At 38.9% G+C, this 19,750-nt stretch overlaps 1 protein-coding gene across 16 annotated transcripts in view; it reads left to right on the top strand.

Annotated features, from left to right (window-relative positions):
* LOC117245778 (pleckstrin homology domain-containing family A member 5-like) overlaps nucleotides 1-19,750 on the top strand; it is a 623,723-nt gene that overhangs the window by 506,307 nt on the left and 97,666 nt on the right. For all 16 annotated transcript variants that reach the window (XR_013490410.1, XR_013490411.1, XR_013490412.1 and 13 more), the window contains one exon: nucleotides 3,154-3,237. Coding sequence is in view for 13 of the 16 variants with exons in the window: in XM_078165309.1 (XP_078021435.1) it covers nucleotides 3,154-3,237 (84 nt within the window). In the remaining 3 variants the exon portion in view is untranslated. The remainder of the gene's footprint in view (nucleotides 1-3,153; nucleotides 3,238-19,750) is intronic.

Genomic DNA, 19,750 nt, shown 5'->3' with positions numbered 1-19,750 from the left:
TCCCGTTGTCGGATACGACATGAAACTACTCCAGTTAGCTCAATCATGTTGTAACTAAGACATCCGCTGGAAAAAATATTTTTTTCACAGGCCATTTAGTGAGTTATTACAGACACCGCTATGGGCTAACGGCGTCCGTACGTCACCCCGGTCAAAATGGTCACGCAACGATTACGTCACATCTAGAGGCAGCCCGTAATTTTACAGGAACCTTCCTCGTACTCCGCTCTCTCAGTGGAGACACGGCAGTTGAGAGGGCCGAACGAGAGGACGTTCCTGTAGTAGTTCCTGCCCCCCAAATAGTACCAGGAACTTCTTCAGTGGAAACGGGCCTATGGACACACAAGACCATCTCTGCATCCATCTCAGCATTAGAGTAGGCACCAAGAAGAGCGTGGAGGGATTATACACAAGCTAAGATTCCTGCCATTGGTGATACCATTGCCATCAGTATACAACGAGCAAAAACAGCTGAAGCCAAGGTTAATGGATGGAAGGGTGGTGAAACCTAGGGATGGGTACCGAACCCCGGTACTGAACGACCGGCTACATTCTTCAAGACCACAGTATTGATAAGTTCTGACCTTAACGGTTCTGCTATCAGTACTGGAGCAGACGCATTTTTGTTGTTTAGTTTTTTTTTACAAGATAAATGTTATCTAGCACATTTATCTCACCAACTCTGTCAATTATCCGTCATTGTATCATAATTTTCGCTATTCTCCCTGAAGACAAGAGATCTGTCATGCTCACCCTGGCTGCCTGCTCTGTGTGAGTGGAGAGCAGGGGGGCGGGGCTGTTGTTCCAGTGACACACACACAAGACAGTGCATATACCAACTCAAGCTCGTAGCCTACCGTTAGATAGATAACGATGGCGTAAAGAGCCAAACGGTCAGAAGTGTTACATTACAAGAGTTGATGCTGACACAGCGCGTTGTCACAAGTGTGACAAATGTTTTGTGTGTAAGGGCGGCAACACTAGTAATTTGTCAAAACACCTTGCGAAAGTGCATCATATTCAGACAGAAAGATCTACAGTGTTTGACTGCCCTAGCACAGCTAGTTCACCTATGTCCAGTCCAGGTTTGTAACATTATGCTAGCAGCCAACACGTGGAGTTAACCATTAGCTATTTTGTGGCCCTATTTACTAAATAGGGTTTCAGATTTGGGATTTTATTTGTGTATTTTTCAGATATTTCTAAATACATGAATAGAACCATAATTATAGCCTGGGCTGGGTGTGTGGGATTCCCCCCCTCTGGTCTATATATCCATAGTGATTAATGTTACATCACCATATAAAATACCTAGAATACCTAATATTTTTACTTGTAGGCTAGATTTGTTTATATATGCTACAGTGATTTGTTTTCCACAGAGCTCTACGGTGCAAGCATTTTACTGCATTTGCGACTAAAAATAGTTTTGTGCAAGTAAAAGAAATCATTCAGGAGCACGCTGTGCGAGTATAGATTTCAACCAGCAGCAGAATCCTGTCGGTTGTGAGTTGACGGGGGTCACAGACACAGACAGGAATACGTATTCCTGTCAAATACGGCAGCCATAGTGCTCCGCGGCGCAAGATAACGGCTTACCGGCGACGGAGAAGCCTGACTCCAGGTCCAATGTTTTCGTCTTTGTTGATGTCATGACTGCCCAGAAGTACCTGAACAGCCGAGCCGTGGCGGCACACAGGTATGTGACGTGTCAGAGGGGAAACGAGCCATTCACATTTCTCTCTTTGTGGCAGGACAAACCTCAGCGCACTTTAGGGACTGTTCTTTACTTATGAAGGGACTGTTCTTTACTTGTCAGGGGAGGAGGGTGGCTGATTTTTATTTTATTGATTTATTTTATTTTGATCCCCTCCTATGTTAATCACTTATTGATGCTGTTTTTGAATTATGAATAAGTCAATAAGTAATTTATTCCATTTAAATATCAGTGATGTATTATAGAAAAGTAATTTATCTTTTTGTAAATGACAAAAGGCACATCTGCCTAATTTTTGCTGTGGTATCAGAACCGTGATACTTTCACTGGTATGGTACCGTGGGTCCCAATTTTGGTACTGTGACAACACTATTATTTTACATTTCAAGTTGTAAAAAGTAAAATGTTTTGTTAAAAAACTATTTTGTTGCATAATGAGAATTGAGAAAATAAAGCAATTTATGTTCTTAATTTGTTTTTTTCTTCCTCAAAAAGTATCAATAAGAGTACCATTAAAATACCGGATCGATAAGCAGTACCGATAAGAGTAGTAGTACCATTAAAATCTTAACGATACCCATACCTAGTGAAACCTGTCTCCCTTTCTGAGCATGATGTCAGGAGGGCTTTCAAGCATGTTACACCAAGAAAGCAGCAGGACTAGACAGTGTAAGTGGGTAGCTCCTCAGACTGTGTGCTGATGAACTAGTGTGGCTTTTCACAACAATATTCAATCAGTCACAGGCTCAGTGTTTCATGTCTACATGCATCAAGAAGTGGTGGAGAGGAAGTGGTTTAGCTCATGGTCTGTCTGCATGATGACAACTTAAGTTGCTTGATGTCCTCACGGATCCATTCTTGATATATGCTCAGTATCAGTTCTGTTATTTTACTATGGTAGTTATTCTGTACACATAAAATCTATTACATATCTGTCCTGGGAGAGGGCTCCCTCCTCAGTTGATCTTTCTGAGATATCTTCCATTTTTATTTGTGAATGATAGAGTCTAAATGCAGCATATTCAGACCCACTCCTGTGATTGATTTATCACACTGGCTCTAATATAAAGGCAATGCAAAGACACAGGTGGACATGAATTTATAAAAATTTGCTCAAGTTGACGCAGACTCATCTGCATTAGCAATGTTTTAAAGTAATGGACAAACATTATTATTATTATTATTATTATTATTATTGTTATTATCATTATTATTATTATATCATCAATAGTTGAATAATATCTGTTTCAAGTTAACTGAAATGAACACATTTGTAATATAATATAATGAATGGCATCAATGAAGGTTGGGGACCACTGCTTTAAGTCATTTGAAATGAATTGAGCTTAATTAAGACCACCTTAACTGAAATGAGTTCAACCTAGATCAGCCTTCCTTTGTTAACTTCATTCCATTCTCATCCCTTGTCCCCACAGTACGGCTACCCATCTGATAGACGATCCATCGCAGCCGGTGTCCCTCCTCAGACCATCACCCCACAGTCCCTCCAAGGCAAGACAGTGAGTGTTACAGTCCACCCCCTCTTCTCCCTCACACCATGCTATGAGATTCAAACAACTGTCCCCCTGATTTCAGTGTACTCTTACAAAGAGTGAATAGAATTTTGAGAGCATTTATAGATATGCAAAACAGCTTCAAAGAGTGAATAGAATTTTGAGAGCATTTATAGATATGCAAAACAGCTTCTGTTGTCCATGGTTGACATTCAAACACTTGCACTCTTTTTGAAACATAACTCGTGTCTATGTCAATGATGTTTTGTTCTTGGCAGCCTCTTGTTGCTGTCTTCAACTTGTCTCAGCAAAACCAATGTAATTATTGGCAATGCAATTGTCCCTTTATGACAGAGTGCACACACACACACACACACACACACGTACACAATGTCGCAGCGCACATAAAATGGTTTTTGCTCTTAAATTGAACCACAATCAAAAGTGAGGACTGCTATGCTGTTTGAAGCAAGCTGTGAATAATGTGATTGCTTGACAGCAGTCAAGTGCCTCTGCGGTTTGATTTGTCCAGTAATTTTCCAGATGACTTTTGCAATGCGTTCTTTTCTCACAGTGGCTTCCTTTATTTCACTGTGTCACAAGTAATGATATGATGATTGCATGTGGGTGCTTGAGACCTGTGTTTGTATGTTTGTATTTGTAGTCTGCAGGCACTTATTTATGTGCACCATAAATCCATAACTGGAATTACTCAATTGCCATCTCCCTTTATCTAGCAGTTTAAACTGACAGTAAAATGAAACCAGATGACAAAGTCATGAGGTGAATGAAAGGCAACCACATTTTTAGGAACCTTTTCAGATTTGAAGGACTGTAACAGAAGCACTTTTGGTAATGGTGAAGATGGGATTTAGTCTAGTTTTTTAGGATCCCCATTAGCTAACGCCCTGACATCAACTAGTCTTCCTGGGGTTCTAGGGAAATGGCCCGGGTCTCATTCCCGCTCAGTCCTATACCCGATTCAACCACTTACCAGAACTGATAACTACTAGTTATACTAAATCCGTGTATCATTCATTCATTCGTTTTTCAAAATAAAACCAAATATGAAAAAAAAACAAAATAATGACTTGTTTTTTCAGTATTTGTTTCCAGAACCAAAATGACGAAACGGATAACGACTCATTTTCCTATTTCCGATTTTCTGTTTAAATGGAAAATGGAAAAAACGGATAACGGGCCGGATTCGGGCCTTTCATGCACTTTCAATATTTTCATCTCTCCGGAAGCCAAGTTTTTTTCTTTTGCAAGCACTGGTTTCTTGTCGGACCGGTTGGAGTGACAACTACATCCGGTTCATGGAAGCTAGCGCTTTGGCTAACAACCGCTGCGTGTGGAGGCTGCAAATTTGGAGAAATTGTTCAATATTTACTGTTTGCTTCTACAGCTGACATATTGGAATAGACTTCATGTGGCGAGTAATTTTTACGTTATTTGAAGATTTATGTTTGTCGCGACTCACGAATTCACCACATTCAGCCATAACGGCAGCATAGAAATAATGCTGTATTTAGGTGGATTTCAGCACTCACATGCGTTTTCTTTGGGAAATACCACTCTAGTTAATTTCTAGAAACATTATAAAAGTAGCATGCTGGGATATAAATGCATTGTTTGTACTTTTCCACAACACAGAACAAAATGAATGCATCAATGTTCTATGGGAAGCGACCAGGTGGACTTCAAACCAGGGTTCCACCAGTCGAAAGTGATGACAGCTGTCTTGACAGCGGGGATAGTGATGAAGACTACACTCCTACACCACGTCGGCCCTATCCACGAAGCTACCGACGCCCCTATTGCTGCTGGTTTCATCACCTGGTCAGGAGTGTAGTCTGTACGTAGCATGCACAGACCCCATGCACAGAGGCACCGCCTCGCCACAGCGGTCGCGGGCTCAATCCCGGCCTGCGGCCCGTGTCATTCCCCCATTCTCTATTTCCCCACTTCATGCTGTCCTAAAGCAACAGGCCAAATACATAATCTTATTTAAAAAAAACAGCAGTAATAATGCTATAATTTCGTGTAGAGTTTCAGCTTTTTGCGGTTTACACATGGCCATATGTTTGTGAATGTAACCATGTGTACAAGATGTGTATATAATATAAACATGTCTGCACTCTTGTACAGTGATTTCTTTTTTCTACACCAGGTGATGAAAGCAGCAGTAGGCTAGTACTGACAACAGGAGCAACAGTGATGAAGACTCTGATGGAAATCATGATGCTCTTCCTAGCACCAGTGTTCTAAGTGAAAAGCTTGAGCTCTGTTTCACATTGGATTATAATAGTTGGTGTTATAGTCAGGACATTGAAAATAATTGTGTGGCATCAATGAAATCTACATACCTGAGAGGGGAAATGTGTTTTATTTATTTTTATTTATTATTTTATTTTATTAATATATTTTTTTTGTTGTTGTTTTTTTATACCATTTTTCCCATTTATTCCTGTTGTTGCTAATTTCTATCATACCTAAATGTATATCTATTCTATGTATACATCTATAACAATCTCCACTTAATTTAGAATTTCAATATAATTTTAATATTATTTTTGCTTATTTCATTATTGTTATTACTGGTTTACTTTTTAGTAGTATTGTATTATCTGAGAATGACTCATTTTAGTAACTATCTACAGTAAAAAAAAAGAAAAAAAGAAACAAATAAAAATCATTTTATACACTGGGCCAAAAAACAACCTGATCTCATAGAAATACGTGAAATGACCACAACCTCTTAACGCCGCATTCCGTGGTGGCAGCATGTAATGGGTTGAAATTACGTGCCGGTACCACGGAAACAATGCCAAAGTAAAGTCAATTAGGATCCATTGTCGTGGTATCCACACGGATTCCCTGATTCAATAATGTCCTGTATATACACAATAACACGAAAGTGTTCTTGCAAATATATTCCTCTGTTATAATTTCCCACCAGTAATAATAATAATAATAATAATAACATGATAGTTTGGCTGTACTAGATATTTGATATAGGCCTATTCAAATATCCAGTCCCAAAAATGCCGTTTCTACAGTACTAGCTAAATGATCTGAAATTAACCATCATCCTTACTTTTTCTTAACATAGTTCATCTAGGTGCAGTGTAATTACTAGTTCGGCTTTACTAGATATTATATTCAGTAGATCTATCTTTTTACGACCCTATTTTACAAGCCACAAACAAACCTACCATCCTAAAAACGCCGTTTCTAGCGTATTAGCTAAAATATTGAAAATTAGCTGACATCTTTAATTTTTCTTAACATAGTTCATCTATGTGCAGTGTAATAACTAGTTCGGCTTTACTAGATATTAGATATATTGGGTATATATATCTTTTTACAACCCTATTTAGAACCCTACATTGCAAATCAGAAGAACTACAACTATGTTGCTGATATGTATCAAGCTGCATGGCGCAGTCCCAGGGAATTGTAGTTTTCAAAAAAGATAAGTGTTTTTCCTAGATTTGGAAGTTGTAAATACTGAATTGAGAGTACACTGTGGACTTTAAGGGGATGGTAAACACACTTGTGTAATCATATTTTAAATATCTAATTTCTAAATGGGTGAAAATTAATTTTATCCATATTTTACCCATACCTGACAGCACCCCCAGTTGTTGACTACACTCACATGATAGTTGAGGTCAAGAGCTCTCTATATCAGCTGGTCTCATGTCTGTACCCCCTTTCCTTGCTGAGTTATAAGCCTGCAAACATGCACTGAGGTCAAGGTTCAACGGTGAATGGCTGAAAGCAGGAGCCATGTAGAATCTTCATACTGACATATGTCACTCTCCAGGTTGAGACCTTTACAATGATGTATTTGGTTTAGCTCTACGACAAAGTTTAGATTTTTTCATTTTTTGGACACAAGCCGTGCCAGGTGTAGTTGAGCACTTTGAAGGCCCAGTGTATAAATAGATTTTTGTTTGTTTCTTTGCTTGTTTTTTCTTTTTATTGTAGATAGTTACTAAAATGAGTCATCCTCAGATAATACAATACTACTAAAAAGTAAACCAATAATAACAATAATGAAATAAGCAAAAATAATTTATATAATTTAATTATATTGAAATTTTAAAATCTATTTACAGAGTGGAATGGTAGCCTGGGATGCTAAATTAAGTGGAGATCTGTTATAGATGTATACATAGAATAGATATACATTTAGGTATGATACAAATTACAACAGGAATAAATGGAAAAAAATGGTTAAAAAAAATCATTTAGCTAGTACTGTAGAAACGGCGTTTTTGGGACTGAATATTTGAATAGGCCTATATCAAATATCTAGTACAGCCAAACTATCATTATTATTATTATTATTATTATTATTATTGTTATTATTGGTGGGAAATTATAACAGAGGAATATACTTGCAAGAACACTTTAGTGTTTTTGTGTGTATACAGGACGTTATTGAATCAGGGAATCCGTGTGGACACCACGACAATGGATCCTAAGTGACTTTACATTGGCATTGTTTCCATGGTACCGGCACGTAATTTCAACCCATTATGTGCTGCCACCACGGAATGCTGTGTTAAGAGGTCGTGGTCATTTCACGTATTTCTGTGAGATCAGGTTGTTTTTTGGCCCAGTGTATAAAATGATTTTTATTTGTTTCTTTTTTTCTTTTTTTTTTTACTGTAGATAGTTACTAAAATGAGTCATCCTCAGATAATACAATACTACTAAAAAGTAAAGCAATAATAACAATAATGAAATAAGCAAAAATAATATTAAAATTATATTGAAATTTTAAAATCTATCTAAATTAAGTGGAGATTGTTATAGATGTATACATAGAATAGATATACATTTAGGTATGATAGAAATTAGCGACAACAGGAATAAATGGGAAAAAATGGTATAAGAAAAAAAAAACAACTAAAAAAATAATAATAAAATAATAAATAAAAATAAATAAAACACATTTCCCGTCTCAGGTATGTAGATTTTATTGATGCCACACAATTATTTTCAATGTCCTGACTATAACACCAACTATTATAATCCAATGTGAAACAGAGCTCAAGCTTTTCACTTAGAACACTGGTGCTAGGAAGAGCATCATGATTTCCATCAGAGTCTTCATCACTGCTACTCCTGTTGTCAGTACTAGCCTACTGCTGCTTTCATCACCTGGTGTAGAAAAAAGAAATCACTGTACAAGAGTGCAGACATTTTTATATTATATACACATCTTGTACACATGGTTACATTCATAAACATATGGCCATGTGTAAACCGCAAAAAGCTGAAACTCTACACGAACACACACCAGGTGATGAAACCGGCAGCAATAGGGGCGTCGGTAGCTTTGTGGATAGTGCCGACGTGGTGTAGGAGTGTAGTCTTCATCACTATCCCTGCTGTCAAGACAGCTGTCATCACTTTCAACTGGTGGAACCCTGGTTTGAAGTCCAACTGGTCGCTTCCCGTAGAACATTGATGCATTCATTTTGTTCTGTGTTGTGGAAAAATACAAACAATGCATTTATATCCCAGCATGCTACTTTTATAATGTTTCTAGAAATTAACTAGAGTGGTATTTCCCAAAGAAAACGCATGTGAGTGCTGAAATCCACCTAAATACAGCATTATTTCTATGCTGCCGTTATGGCTGAATGTGGCGAATTTGTGAGTCGCGACAAACATAAATCTTCAAATAACGTAAAAATTACTCACCACATGAAGTCTATTCCAATATGTCAGCTGTAGAAGCAAACAGTAAATATTGAACAATTTCTCCAAATTTGCAGCCTCCACACGCAGCGGTTGTTAGCCAAAGCGTTAGCTTCCATGAACCGGATGTAGTTGTCACTCCAACCGGTCCGACAAGAAACCAGTGCTTGCAAAAGAAAAAAACTTGGCTTCCGGAGAGATGAAAATATTGAAAGTGCATGAAAGGCCCGAATCCGGCCCGTTATCCGTTTTTTCCATTTTCCATTTAAACAGAAAATCGGAAATAGGAAAACGAGTCGTTATCCGTTTTGTCATTTTGGTTCTGGAAACAAATACTGAAAAAACAAGTCATTATTTTGTTTTTTCATATTTGGTTTTATTTTGAAAAACGAATGAATGAATGATACAGGGATTATACTAGTTGTTCTTGTTGTAGTTGTACTTGTTCTACAGTATATGGGGACTTTATTAGCAAACAGTTGCCTCTTTTACACATTTGGCAAAATTATCATTTATGTGGAGTCATGGTCTGGACACTAGGCAAATGTAAGTTAATTATTCTCTCTCCTTTTAGCTTTGTTTGAGTCATCTTTAAATCCTCAGGGAACTATCTGGATCTTAAGCCAGACATTCGACGTGAGAGCAGTGAGACTGAACTTAAACAATTTGGTGATGGGCTTTGAAACCAAAACAATGAGATAAAAGAGGCTAATAAGCACTGTAGAGGTGCAGAATTGAACATTTTCTGTGTTTTTGCCACTACAAGAGACCCCTCTGATGTTATTGATGGTCATTTGAGCTATTGTTAATATCGAGATGTTGATAAACAGTGTTGGGAACGTTACTTTAAAAAAGTAATTAGTTACAGTTACTAGTTACTTTCCCCAAAAAGTAACTGAGTTAGTAACTGAGTTACTGCACTATAAAAGTAACTAATTATGCCAGGGCCACACCGGATGCGGAAGCACTGCAAATAGCCTTGAAGCGCTGAGAAGCGAAGCCAGTTTCCTTTCGGCGCCCATGTTAATCAGCTCCACGGCCAGCACTGCAGCGATCGTTTCACCGTCTGGTCTATTTTCTGTGCGAGCTGTGAGCGAATGTGTCAAGCCGGGCAGGAATATAGGCTATACATATTAGTCAGTGGTATCTAAACAGAGTGCAAGAGAGATGAACACACACACACACACCAGAAAGAGAGAGAGAGAGAGAGAGAGAGTGAGTTTGGGCGGGCTATGGGGGGTGGGGGTTGGGGCACACACACGCAAACACAGAGAGATACCCATGATGGAAAAACAGCCCCAAATGTGACGGAGACAACAGCTGGGAGCAGAAGCACTTATCGACCGGCGTGGAGAAATGCGCGTCTGATGTGCACGGGTTCGTGCGAGAATTTCGGTGCGCTGCAGTAGTGTGGCCCTGGCATTACCTGGAAAAGTAACTATAGCGTTACTTTCTTATAAAATGCTCAAATATGTCAAATTGCTTCGACACCCCCCATAATGGAACTGTATGTAATGATACTCAACATTGAATATGTTGAAACATATTCATATGAATGAAACTGACACTTTATAGAATAAATCATTATATTACCTACACTAGTTAAAGAACCTCCATTAATTGCGCAATTTAAATGTGAAAAGTCTCATTGACTGACTGTCACCTGTGTGTATGCGGAGAAGGAGAGGGGCAGCGGGAGCGGAGCTGTGGTAAAGCTGTGGAAGCGGAGCAGTCATACTATCATGCGTTTAAATAACTTATTCGATGGATATATATAGAGAGAGAGAGAGAGAGAGAACAGCGACGTTTGGAGAGCAAGCCCAAATAAGCAACTCCACTTTAGAAACAAGCCCAAAGTCGCGGCTAATAAGCGGACCTGACAACCCTGCTTGTGTGCTTGTGAATACCCGCCCTACTCTGCCTCTGATTGGTTTATGATGAAATTTTACTCTCCCTAAGCCAATCATCATCACTTATGCAGTTGTCTCTCCCTCCCTTCCCCCCCACCTGCCATAACCACAGAAAAAAACTTTAGAGCTCCGCTGAGAAGGAGCTTGGTTGGGTGAAAGCCTCTTCAGTGAACTTCAGTAAATCCAAGGCACATTTTATTGTAAGTAATGGTAACGGCGTTATAACAGAGGAGACAGTAACTTTTTGATTACTTGTTACTGAAAAAAGTAGCGCCGTTAGTAACGCTGTTTATTTATAACGTCGTTATTCCCATCAGTGTTGATAAATGAAGCTTTAGGGGTAGAACACATGCCACGTCTGTAACCGACTGGAAAATGTGCAACTGGATGCTGGGTTCTAGTCTTGTGCTTACTTTGTACCAGCTTTAAAAAGTGTGGAGGAAGGTTCATAACCATGACATCGACCATAACCAGCACCGTATCATAGCCCACTTACCAGACATCCTCAGTGCAGAGCTGATCCCTGTCTAAAATATTGTCCGTGGGCCAGATGTAAAGCTCTGGGTAGCAGAGTTCTGCACTGGGCCAGGTACCTGCGGGTAACCCACAAAAAGCTGTGTAAAGGGTAAACATATGTATATGTTTAAATTCACAGGTAGGGGCCTGGGTAAAAATGAACTACAACCGAGCGGGCAGAGGATGACAACAAAAATATATTTTTGTATTTTTCAGAATAAGACACATGAAAAAGATGTGATCACTATTATCAAACCACAATTCATTTTATTTTGAAAGTCAAGGGCACAAGTCGAACCTTTGACCCCGTCATCACATTCATCACCGACATGGAGGACTCCAGCCATGAAACTTGGAAATCTGAGGATGAGGTGGCAGTCTACATTGTGCTCAATACACCTGAGGAGGATCCTTTTGAGGTTCTATGATTGTGGAAGGAGCATGCTAAAATGTTTCCTAACCTGGCAGCGATTGCGCAGAATGTTTTTGTCATCCTGGCATCGAGCATAGCCAGTGAAAGAGATTCTTCCTCTGCTGGAGAGCCCAGTTTAATCTGAGTGACTGGAGCCTGTGTGGGTTTATTCACTGTGCAGGTCGGGTCACAGGACATTTATTAACGGGTGTGGGCAGGTGCGGCTTTGACATAGACATAATGACAGGTAATGGGTCGGGTCTGGTACTGAGCTTTATGGATATAGGTAGATGCGGGTTTTCAAAAATAGAGCTGTGCAGGACTCTGCTAGGTAGCCCTGCACTAAAATGAGCAACTTATTTACCATAGACTTGTATTTACAGAAGAAGGGAAAGATATCTGCCAGCTGTGATTGGTTGTTCCTTTTACATGAAATATGTTGCACACTGCTGCGTTCCAAAGTTGAACTCTGTTTATCTCTTGTGCATCATGGTGGTGTTGGTCACGCTTTTGAATGCATCTTCCACGCATCTACATTGACATGATTGAGGGTGCAAAAAAACGCAGCACTGGGACATCAGTGGCTTGGTGGATAGAGCAGGCGCCCCATGTACAAGGCTGTTGCCGCAGCGGCCCAGGTTCGACTCCAGCCTGTGACCCTTTGCTGCATGTCACTCCCTCTCTCTCTCCCCCCTTCACGCTCATCTGTCCTATCGATTAAAAAGGCTTAAAAATGCCCAAAAAAATATCTTTAAAAAACAAAAACAAAAAAAAACGCAGCATTTGTACAGAACCCTTCAAGTCCCACTGACCCATCAATCAAATGATAACATAATGAGAAGGTTAACTCTCAGTGATGAACTCAGAGAGTCATCACAACTCTTCGGTTTAGTCCTACTGCAGGCAGCTGTTTTTAGGAAACAGGCTCTGACAAATAGGGGTGGGAATCTCCAGGCACCTCACGATTCGATTCAATTCTGATTCTGAGGGCAACAATTACAATTATAAAACGATTCTCGATTATAAAACGAGCCAATAAGAAAATTTACACTAGATATTGAAAAACATTATTGTTATAAAACTGAGAACACATATCCAGTGCATACAAACTGTATTACTTATTGTGGTTGAGATGACTACACTCCACCAGTCTCCTCCGGTCCATCCTCCTCGTCCACAAATCTCAACGGGACTCTCCTGTCCCTCATCGACCTCCTCGACATTTTTCCTCCAGTATTTACAAAACTATAACTGACTATAACTATCTATGATCTATAAAAACACAAACTATTGCAAAAAAGACGAATGATGGCAAAACTACGAACTATGGTGAAAACACGCTGAAAACACGGCAAAAAATACTCAAAAACACAGCATAAAAAATTTTCAAAAGCTCTCAAAAAAACACAGATATTATTATTTACAACACTAAATATTATTTACAAAGAAAACGCCACCCAAACTCCACTAAAACTCACCAAAACTCCGCTAAATCACTTCAACTTGCACTCTCCTCGTCAGCTGTCACTTTCCTCCTATTGTGCTGACTTCCCTCCCCTCCTTCACAGGTAATGACGTCACTGCCGTACCATATCACTGGAAAGCTCCGCTTCTCAGCTTTCAGAATCCGTTGGAATTACGTTGATAGCGTGAATGGTCGAGGAGTTACAGTAATTTGAAAAATAAATATAAAAATAAAATTAAAATCGATTGAGTTTTCCACATCGATGCTCGCATCGTTCAAGACAGAATCTCGATGCATCTAAAAATCTATTTTTTTCCCCCACCCCTACTGACAAACGCACTGTAAGTAAGAGAAGAAAGTTTTACATTGTATCAGCTACTGTAAACCCCAATTCACCCACTCAACTTGAAATTTTTTTGGAAACAGCTTGCACTCGAAACTTTTAGTTCAGTACAATACAGTAACATAAAAGTTTTGAGTACACCAGACACATAATTCAAGATTCAAGAATAATAGGTATATAATAGGTAAATAATAAATGTCGGCAGTGTGGCAATCCGTCCATCACCGCACTCGCATTTGCGACTAAAAATAGTTTTGAGCGAGCAAAATAGGCTTAAATAATTCAGCACGCTGTGCGAGCAGCCTACAGATTTCAACCACTAGCAGAAACGAAAGGCGAATCCCACCGATTGTGGGTTGAACGGGGGTCACAGACACAGACAGTAATGTAGCTATTCCTGTCAAATACGGCGGCCATCGTCTTACCGGCGAGGAGAAGTCGGCTCCAATAATATCTTCTTCTTGGCGTCATGACTGCCCAGAAGTACCTGAACAGCCGAGCCAGCCGAACACAGGTATGTGACGTGTCAGAGGATAAACGAGCCGTTCACGGCCCACAAACCTCACCGCACTTTAGGGACTGTTCTTTACTTATGAAGGGACTTGTCAGGGGAGGAGGGCGGCTGGTTGATTCTTATTTTATTTATTTATTTTATTTTGATCCCCCCTATATTCATCACTCATTGATGCTGTTTTTGAAGTATGAATAAGTCAATAAGTAATCTATTCCATTGAAATATCATTAATGTATTATAGAAAAGTGATTTATCTTTTTATAAATGACAAAAGGCACATCTGCCTCATTTTCGCTGTGATATCGTGATACTACTCAGAACCATGATATTTTCATTGGTATTGTACAGTGGGTCCCAATATTGGTACCCTGACAACACTAATCTGGAGGGGGTTCATCTGCAAAAACTAATGAAAAACTAAACAACGATATTCGGTACTCGGTATTCAGCCAAGCATTTAATATTATTCGGCTTCAGCCACAAATTTTCATTTCGGTGCATCCCTAATTTTGCACCAAGAGTTAAGGTGTATATATAGTTAGTGACCTCCCGTCTGTGTGGAAATTATGCCGGGTTCACACTACACCACAATTTTGTCTGTTTCAGTAGTCAATATGTCAGATTAGGCAATTGTAAAGTCATAAAATCTTGCCGTGATTTGGCCAACAGACATAATAGCCTACATGTTGGTCCACATTCAATCATCCCTGGTCGTCTTTCATGACGTGCATGATGTCATCGGATTATTCTTGTCCTATTTTTGATAATATTATTTCAGTCACTATGGCTGTTCGTGTGCCAGCCGCATTGTTATTATAGTAATATAAAATGTGCCACCGCATGGCAGGAGCCACCACATGGCACGAGCTACATTTGAAGCACCACATGAAAACTATGCAAGTCACTGAATCTTCCACAACAGGGTTCTGCAAATGTTTCACAATAAAAGCCTTTTCAGAAAATGAAGGGATTCTCTCAACTGAAATTATAAGAGGCTTTTGATTTTAAACGGATACAGAAAGTGTGAAGTATGAAATGATGGGTGATGCATTAACTGTAACAGGGCAAACGGGAGCGGATTAAAAGTAAAAACAGAAAAATACAGAGGGAATAATAATTAAAGGCCTCTTTCTAATGTAGTCTGTTTCAAATGAAGCTAGTACCCTCTGTAGTTGTGGAAAGTAAAGGCTAAGCCACTATTTGTGAATTTGATTCCTTTATATCCTTCTCCATTATGAAGAAATAACATTCTTTGCTAGCTCGATGCTAATGACAACACTCACCGGGTTACTAAAGGTCCTCTGCTGTTCATCTTTTTTACCTTTTCACTCTGTCATGGTAACATCACTAGAGGAATTATCAAAAATGCTGAGGTGTTGTTGCCATACAGTTGTCCACAGCAGTAGATCGCTCTGTGACAGCTGTGATGAGAGAAGTCGTAAAAGACAAAAAGAAAATCAAACCTGCTAGACTTTCTGTCAGGATGCTCTGAAGCGTCCCAGATGTGGAGTCAGTGGTCGTCTACTATGACACACTACATGAGATAAAAAGATGGATTATCAACCTGATCTCACAGAAATACATGAAATGACCACGACCTCTTAACACCGCATTCCGTGGTGGCAGCACGTAATGAGTTAAAATTATGTGCCGGTACCACGGAAACAATGCCAATGTAAAGTCAATTAGAATCCATTGTTGTGGTGGACACACGGATTCCCTGGTTCAACAACGTCACGTCAACCTCGTTTTCCTCAATGATATCGTTAACATTCCTGTATACACACAAAAACACAAAAGTGTCCTTGATAACTCAACAATATGATAGGTTAATGTTAAGGCCATAAAATAAAATAAATGTATTTTGCTGGCTTTTGATAGTGTAAGGCTTTAAGAGCATTGTGCTGTGGGCGGATGTGGCATGTTCGACTACTGTTTTGTACTGTCTGCCATCTGTGGACTTCATTCCATTTCAAATTGCCATCCGTCTGCCACAACTGAATCCAAACGCCACTATCTCTGTTAAGAAAAGATTGTCTGTGTGTGTGATGTTTGTGTGTGTGTGTGTGTGTGTGTGTGTGTGTGCATCAAATCTTGTACCATGGCAATATAAACAGGATGAAGAAGGGATTTCTGGACTATTATCAATCAATCAATCAATCGTTATTTATAGAGCATAATACAGCATACAATAAAACGTAGCACAAAGTGCTTTACATGTTAAAAGCAGAGCCCCCATCCCCAACAGATCCCCCACAGACCCCCTCACCTCCCTCACCTCCCTCATCTCCATCCCAATGTGATAATAAAATAGAAGAAAAATAAATAAACAAATTAAATAATAATAAGAAAAAAAATAAGGCTGAGCACAGAAGAACCAGAGAGGAAACAGCATCACGTGGAGCCATCCGCATCGGGAGGCCAGGGGAGAGCAGACCCCAAGCCAGCGCCACACCAGCCATAACCAGCGGCCACCCCCCGGTGCAGACGGCTCCCACTGAGGAAACACTGGGGTTAAGAACTAAACTATGATAAATTACATAAAATATTAAGATGTAGGCCTAACATAAAATACATTTTTATTAAATAAATTAAAACATATGGCCTACAGTAGATAAACGTAGAGCATGCTAAAATTTAATACAATAATAGGCTAAATAGTATATAAGCAAAAATAAATTGTGTCTAAACAATAATAAATAGCATTTAAGTTATCTATTAGGCCATTCCACTCTGTAAATATATTTTAAATTTTCAATATAATTTTAATATTATTTATGCTTATTTCATTATTGTTATTATTGGTTTACTTTTTAGTAGTGTTGTATTTTCTGAGGATGACTAATTTTAGTAACTATTTACAGTAAAAAAAAAAAAAAACAACAACCAAAGAATCAAACAAAAAAATTCATTTTATACACCTGGAGAGTAACATATGTCAGTATGAAGATTCTATATGGCTCCTACTTTAAAATACTGACCTTTGAACCTTGACCTCAGTGCTTGTTTGAAGGCTTATAATTCAGCAACAAAAGGGCGTACAGACATGGGACCAACTGATATAGAGAGCTCTTGACCTCAACTATCAGTGTAGTCAACAACTGGGGGTGCTGTCAGGTATGGGTAAAATATGGATAAAATTAATTTTCACCCATTTAGAAATTAGATATTTAAAATATGATTACACAAGTGTGTTTACCATCCCCTTAAAGTCCACAGTGTACTCTCAATTCAGTATTTACAACTTCCAAATCTAGGAAAAACACTTATCTTTTTTGAAAACTACAATTCCCTGGGACTGCGCCATGCAGCTTGATACATATCAGCAACATAGTTGTAGTTCTTCTGATTTGCAATGTAGGGTTCTAAATAGGGTTGTAAAAAGATATATATACCCAATATATCTAATATCTAGTAAAGCCGAACTAGTTATTACACTGCACATAGATGAACTATGTTAAGAAAAATAGATCTAATACCTAGTAAGACCGAACTAGTAATTAGCAGCTAGATGAACTATGTTAAGAAAAAGTAAGGATGTTGGCTAATTTTCGGTATTTTAGCTAGTACTCTAGAAATGGCATTTTTGGGACGGTAGTTTTTTGCAGTTTGTAAAATAGAGTTGAAAAATAGGGTTGTAAAAAGATAGATCTACTGAATATATCTAATATCTAATAAAGCCGAACTAGTAATTACACTGCACCTAGATGAACTATGTTAAGAAGAAGTAAGGATGTTGGTTAATTTTAGATATTTTACCTAGTACTCTAGAAACGGCGTTTTTTGGGAAGGTAGATCTTCCAGTGGTAGAGTTGTCAAATAGTGTCGTAAAAAAGTAAATCTACTGAATATATCAAATATCTAGTACAGCCGAACTATCATGTTATTATTATTATTGAGGGGAAATTATGACAGGAATATATTTGCCGTTTTAATATCAAGAACACTTTCATGTTTTTGTGTGTATACAGGACGTTGTTGAACCAGGGAATTTGTGTGTCCCCCACGACAATGGATCCTAATTGACTTTATACTGGCATTGTTTCCGTGGTACCGGCACATAATTTCAACCCATTACGTGCTGCCACCATGGAATGCGGTGTTAAGAGGTCGTGGTCATTCCACGTATTTCTGTGAGATCAGGTTGTGGATTATCGTGTACGACACTCATTGTTGTTCACAATCTGAGCCAACACCATATGATGCTGCACCAGGCTATGATCGGGCTGATATCATGTAGTCTGAAACCGACATTAGAGTGTCTAACATAACAATGTGCTGAGGTGAAATACAGAGACCTTCCTGGTTCAGAGTTCATCTCTTTGTCTTATTCTAGCAATCAAGAAAACCTAAGCATGGCACAAAATATTTTTATAGGTCAATGAAAAAAAGTTGTAAATGTGTACTCAATGTTTTTATGTTCATATGACACCAAATTAAATGCTCATACTGACAGACAATACTGTCAGTATGAGCATTTAATTTGGTGTCATAAAATAAAATAAAATAAAATGCTCATACTGACAGACAATACTGTCAGAGAAGGGTCAAATGACACATTTATTATTCTTTAGGGATGCACCGAAATGAATATTTGTGGCCGAAGCCGAATAATATTAAACGCTTGGCCGAATACCGAGTACCGAATACCGAATATCGTTGTTTAGTTTTTCATTAGTTTTTGCAGATGAACCCCCTCCAGATTAGTGTTGTCAGGGTACCAATATTGGGACCCACTGTACAGTACCAATGAAAATATCATGGTTCTGAGTAGTATCATGATATCACAGCGAAAATGAGGCAGATGTGCCTTTTGTCATTTATAAAAAGATAAATCACTTTTCTATAATACATCAATGATATTTCAATGGAATAAATTACTTATTGACTTATTCATACTTCAAAAACAGCATCAATGAGTGATGAACATAGGGGATCAAAATAAAATAAATAAATAAAATAAGAATCAACCAGCCACCCTCCTCCCCTGACAAGTCCCTTCATAAGTAAAGAACAGTCCCTAAAGTGCGGTGAGGTTTGTGGGCCGTGAACGGCTCGTTTATCCTCCGACACATCACATACCTGTGTTCGGCTGGCTCGGCTGTTCAGGTACATCTGGGCAGTCATGACGCCAAGAAGAGGATATTATTGGAGCCGACTTCTCCTCGCCGGTAAGCCGATGGCCGCCATATTTGACAGGAATAGCTACATTACTGTCTGTGTCTGTGACCCCCGTTCAACCCACAATCAGTGGGATTTGCCTTTCGTTTCTCCTGGTGGTTGAAATCTGTAGGCTGCTCGCACAGCGTGCTGAATGATTTAAGCCTATTTTGCTCGCTCAAAACTATTTTTAGTCGCAAATGCGAGTGCAGTGATGGACGGATTGCCACACTGCCGACATTTTAATCCGCCTGTCACGGCACGCTGTTTGATTGCGTTATCAAAACCGCGCCGCTATTATTCGGCCTTGCTTTTAACTTATTCCACCGAATACCGAATGTGTGTTTTTTTGCAATATTCAGCCGAATATATTCGGTTACTGAATATTCGGTGCATCCCTATTATTCTTGAATCTTGAATCTTGAATTATGTGTCTGGTGTACTCAAAACTTTTATGTTACTGTATTGTACTGAACTA

The sequence above is a fragment of the Epinephelus lanceolatus genome, chromosome 23 (assembly GCF_041903045.1).
Source record: "Epinephelus lanceolatus isolate andai-2023 chromosome 23, ASM4190304v1, whole genome shotgun sequence".
In the NCBI taxonomy this organism is placed as follows: Eukaryota; Metazoa; Chordata; class Actinopteri; order Perciformes; family Serranidae; genus Epinephelus; species Epinephelus lanceolatus.
Note: the sequence above shows the minus strand (reverse complement) of the source record. Positions and strands in the feature narration are given on the sequence as shown.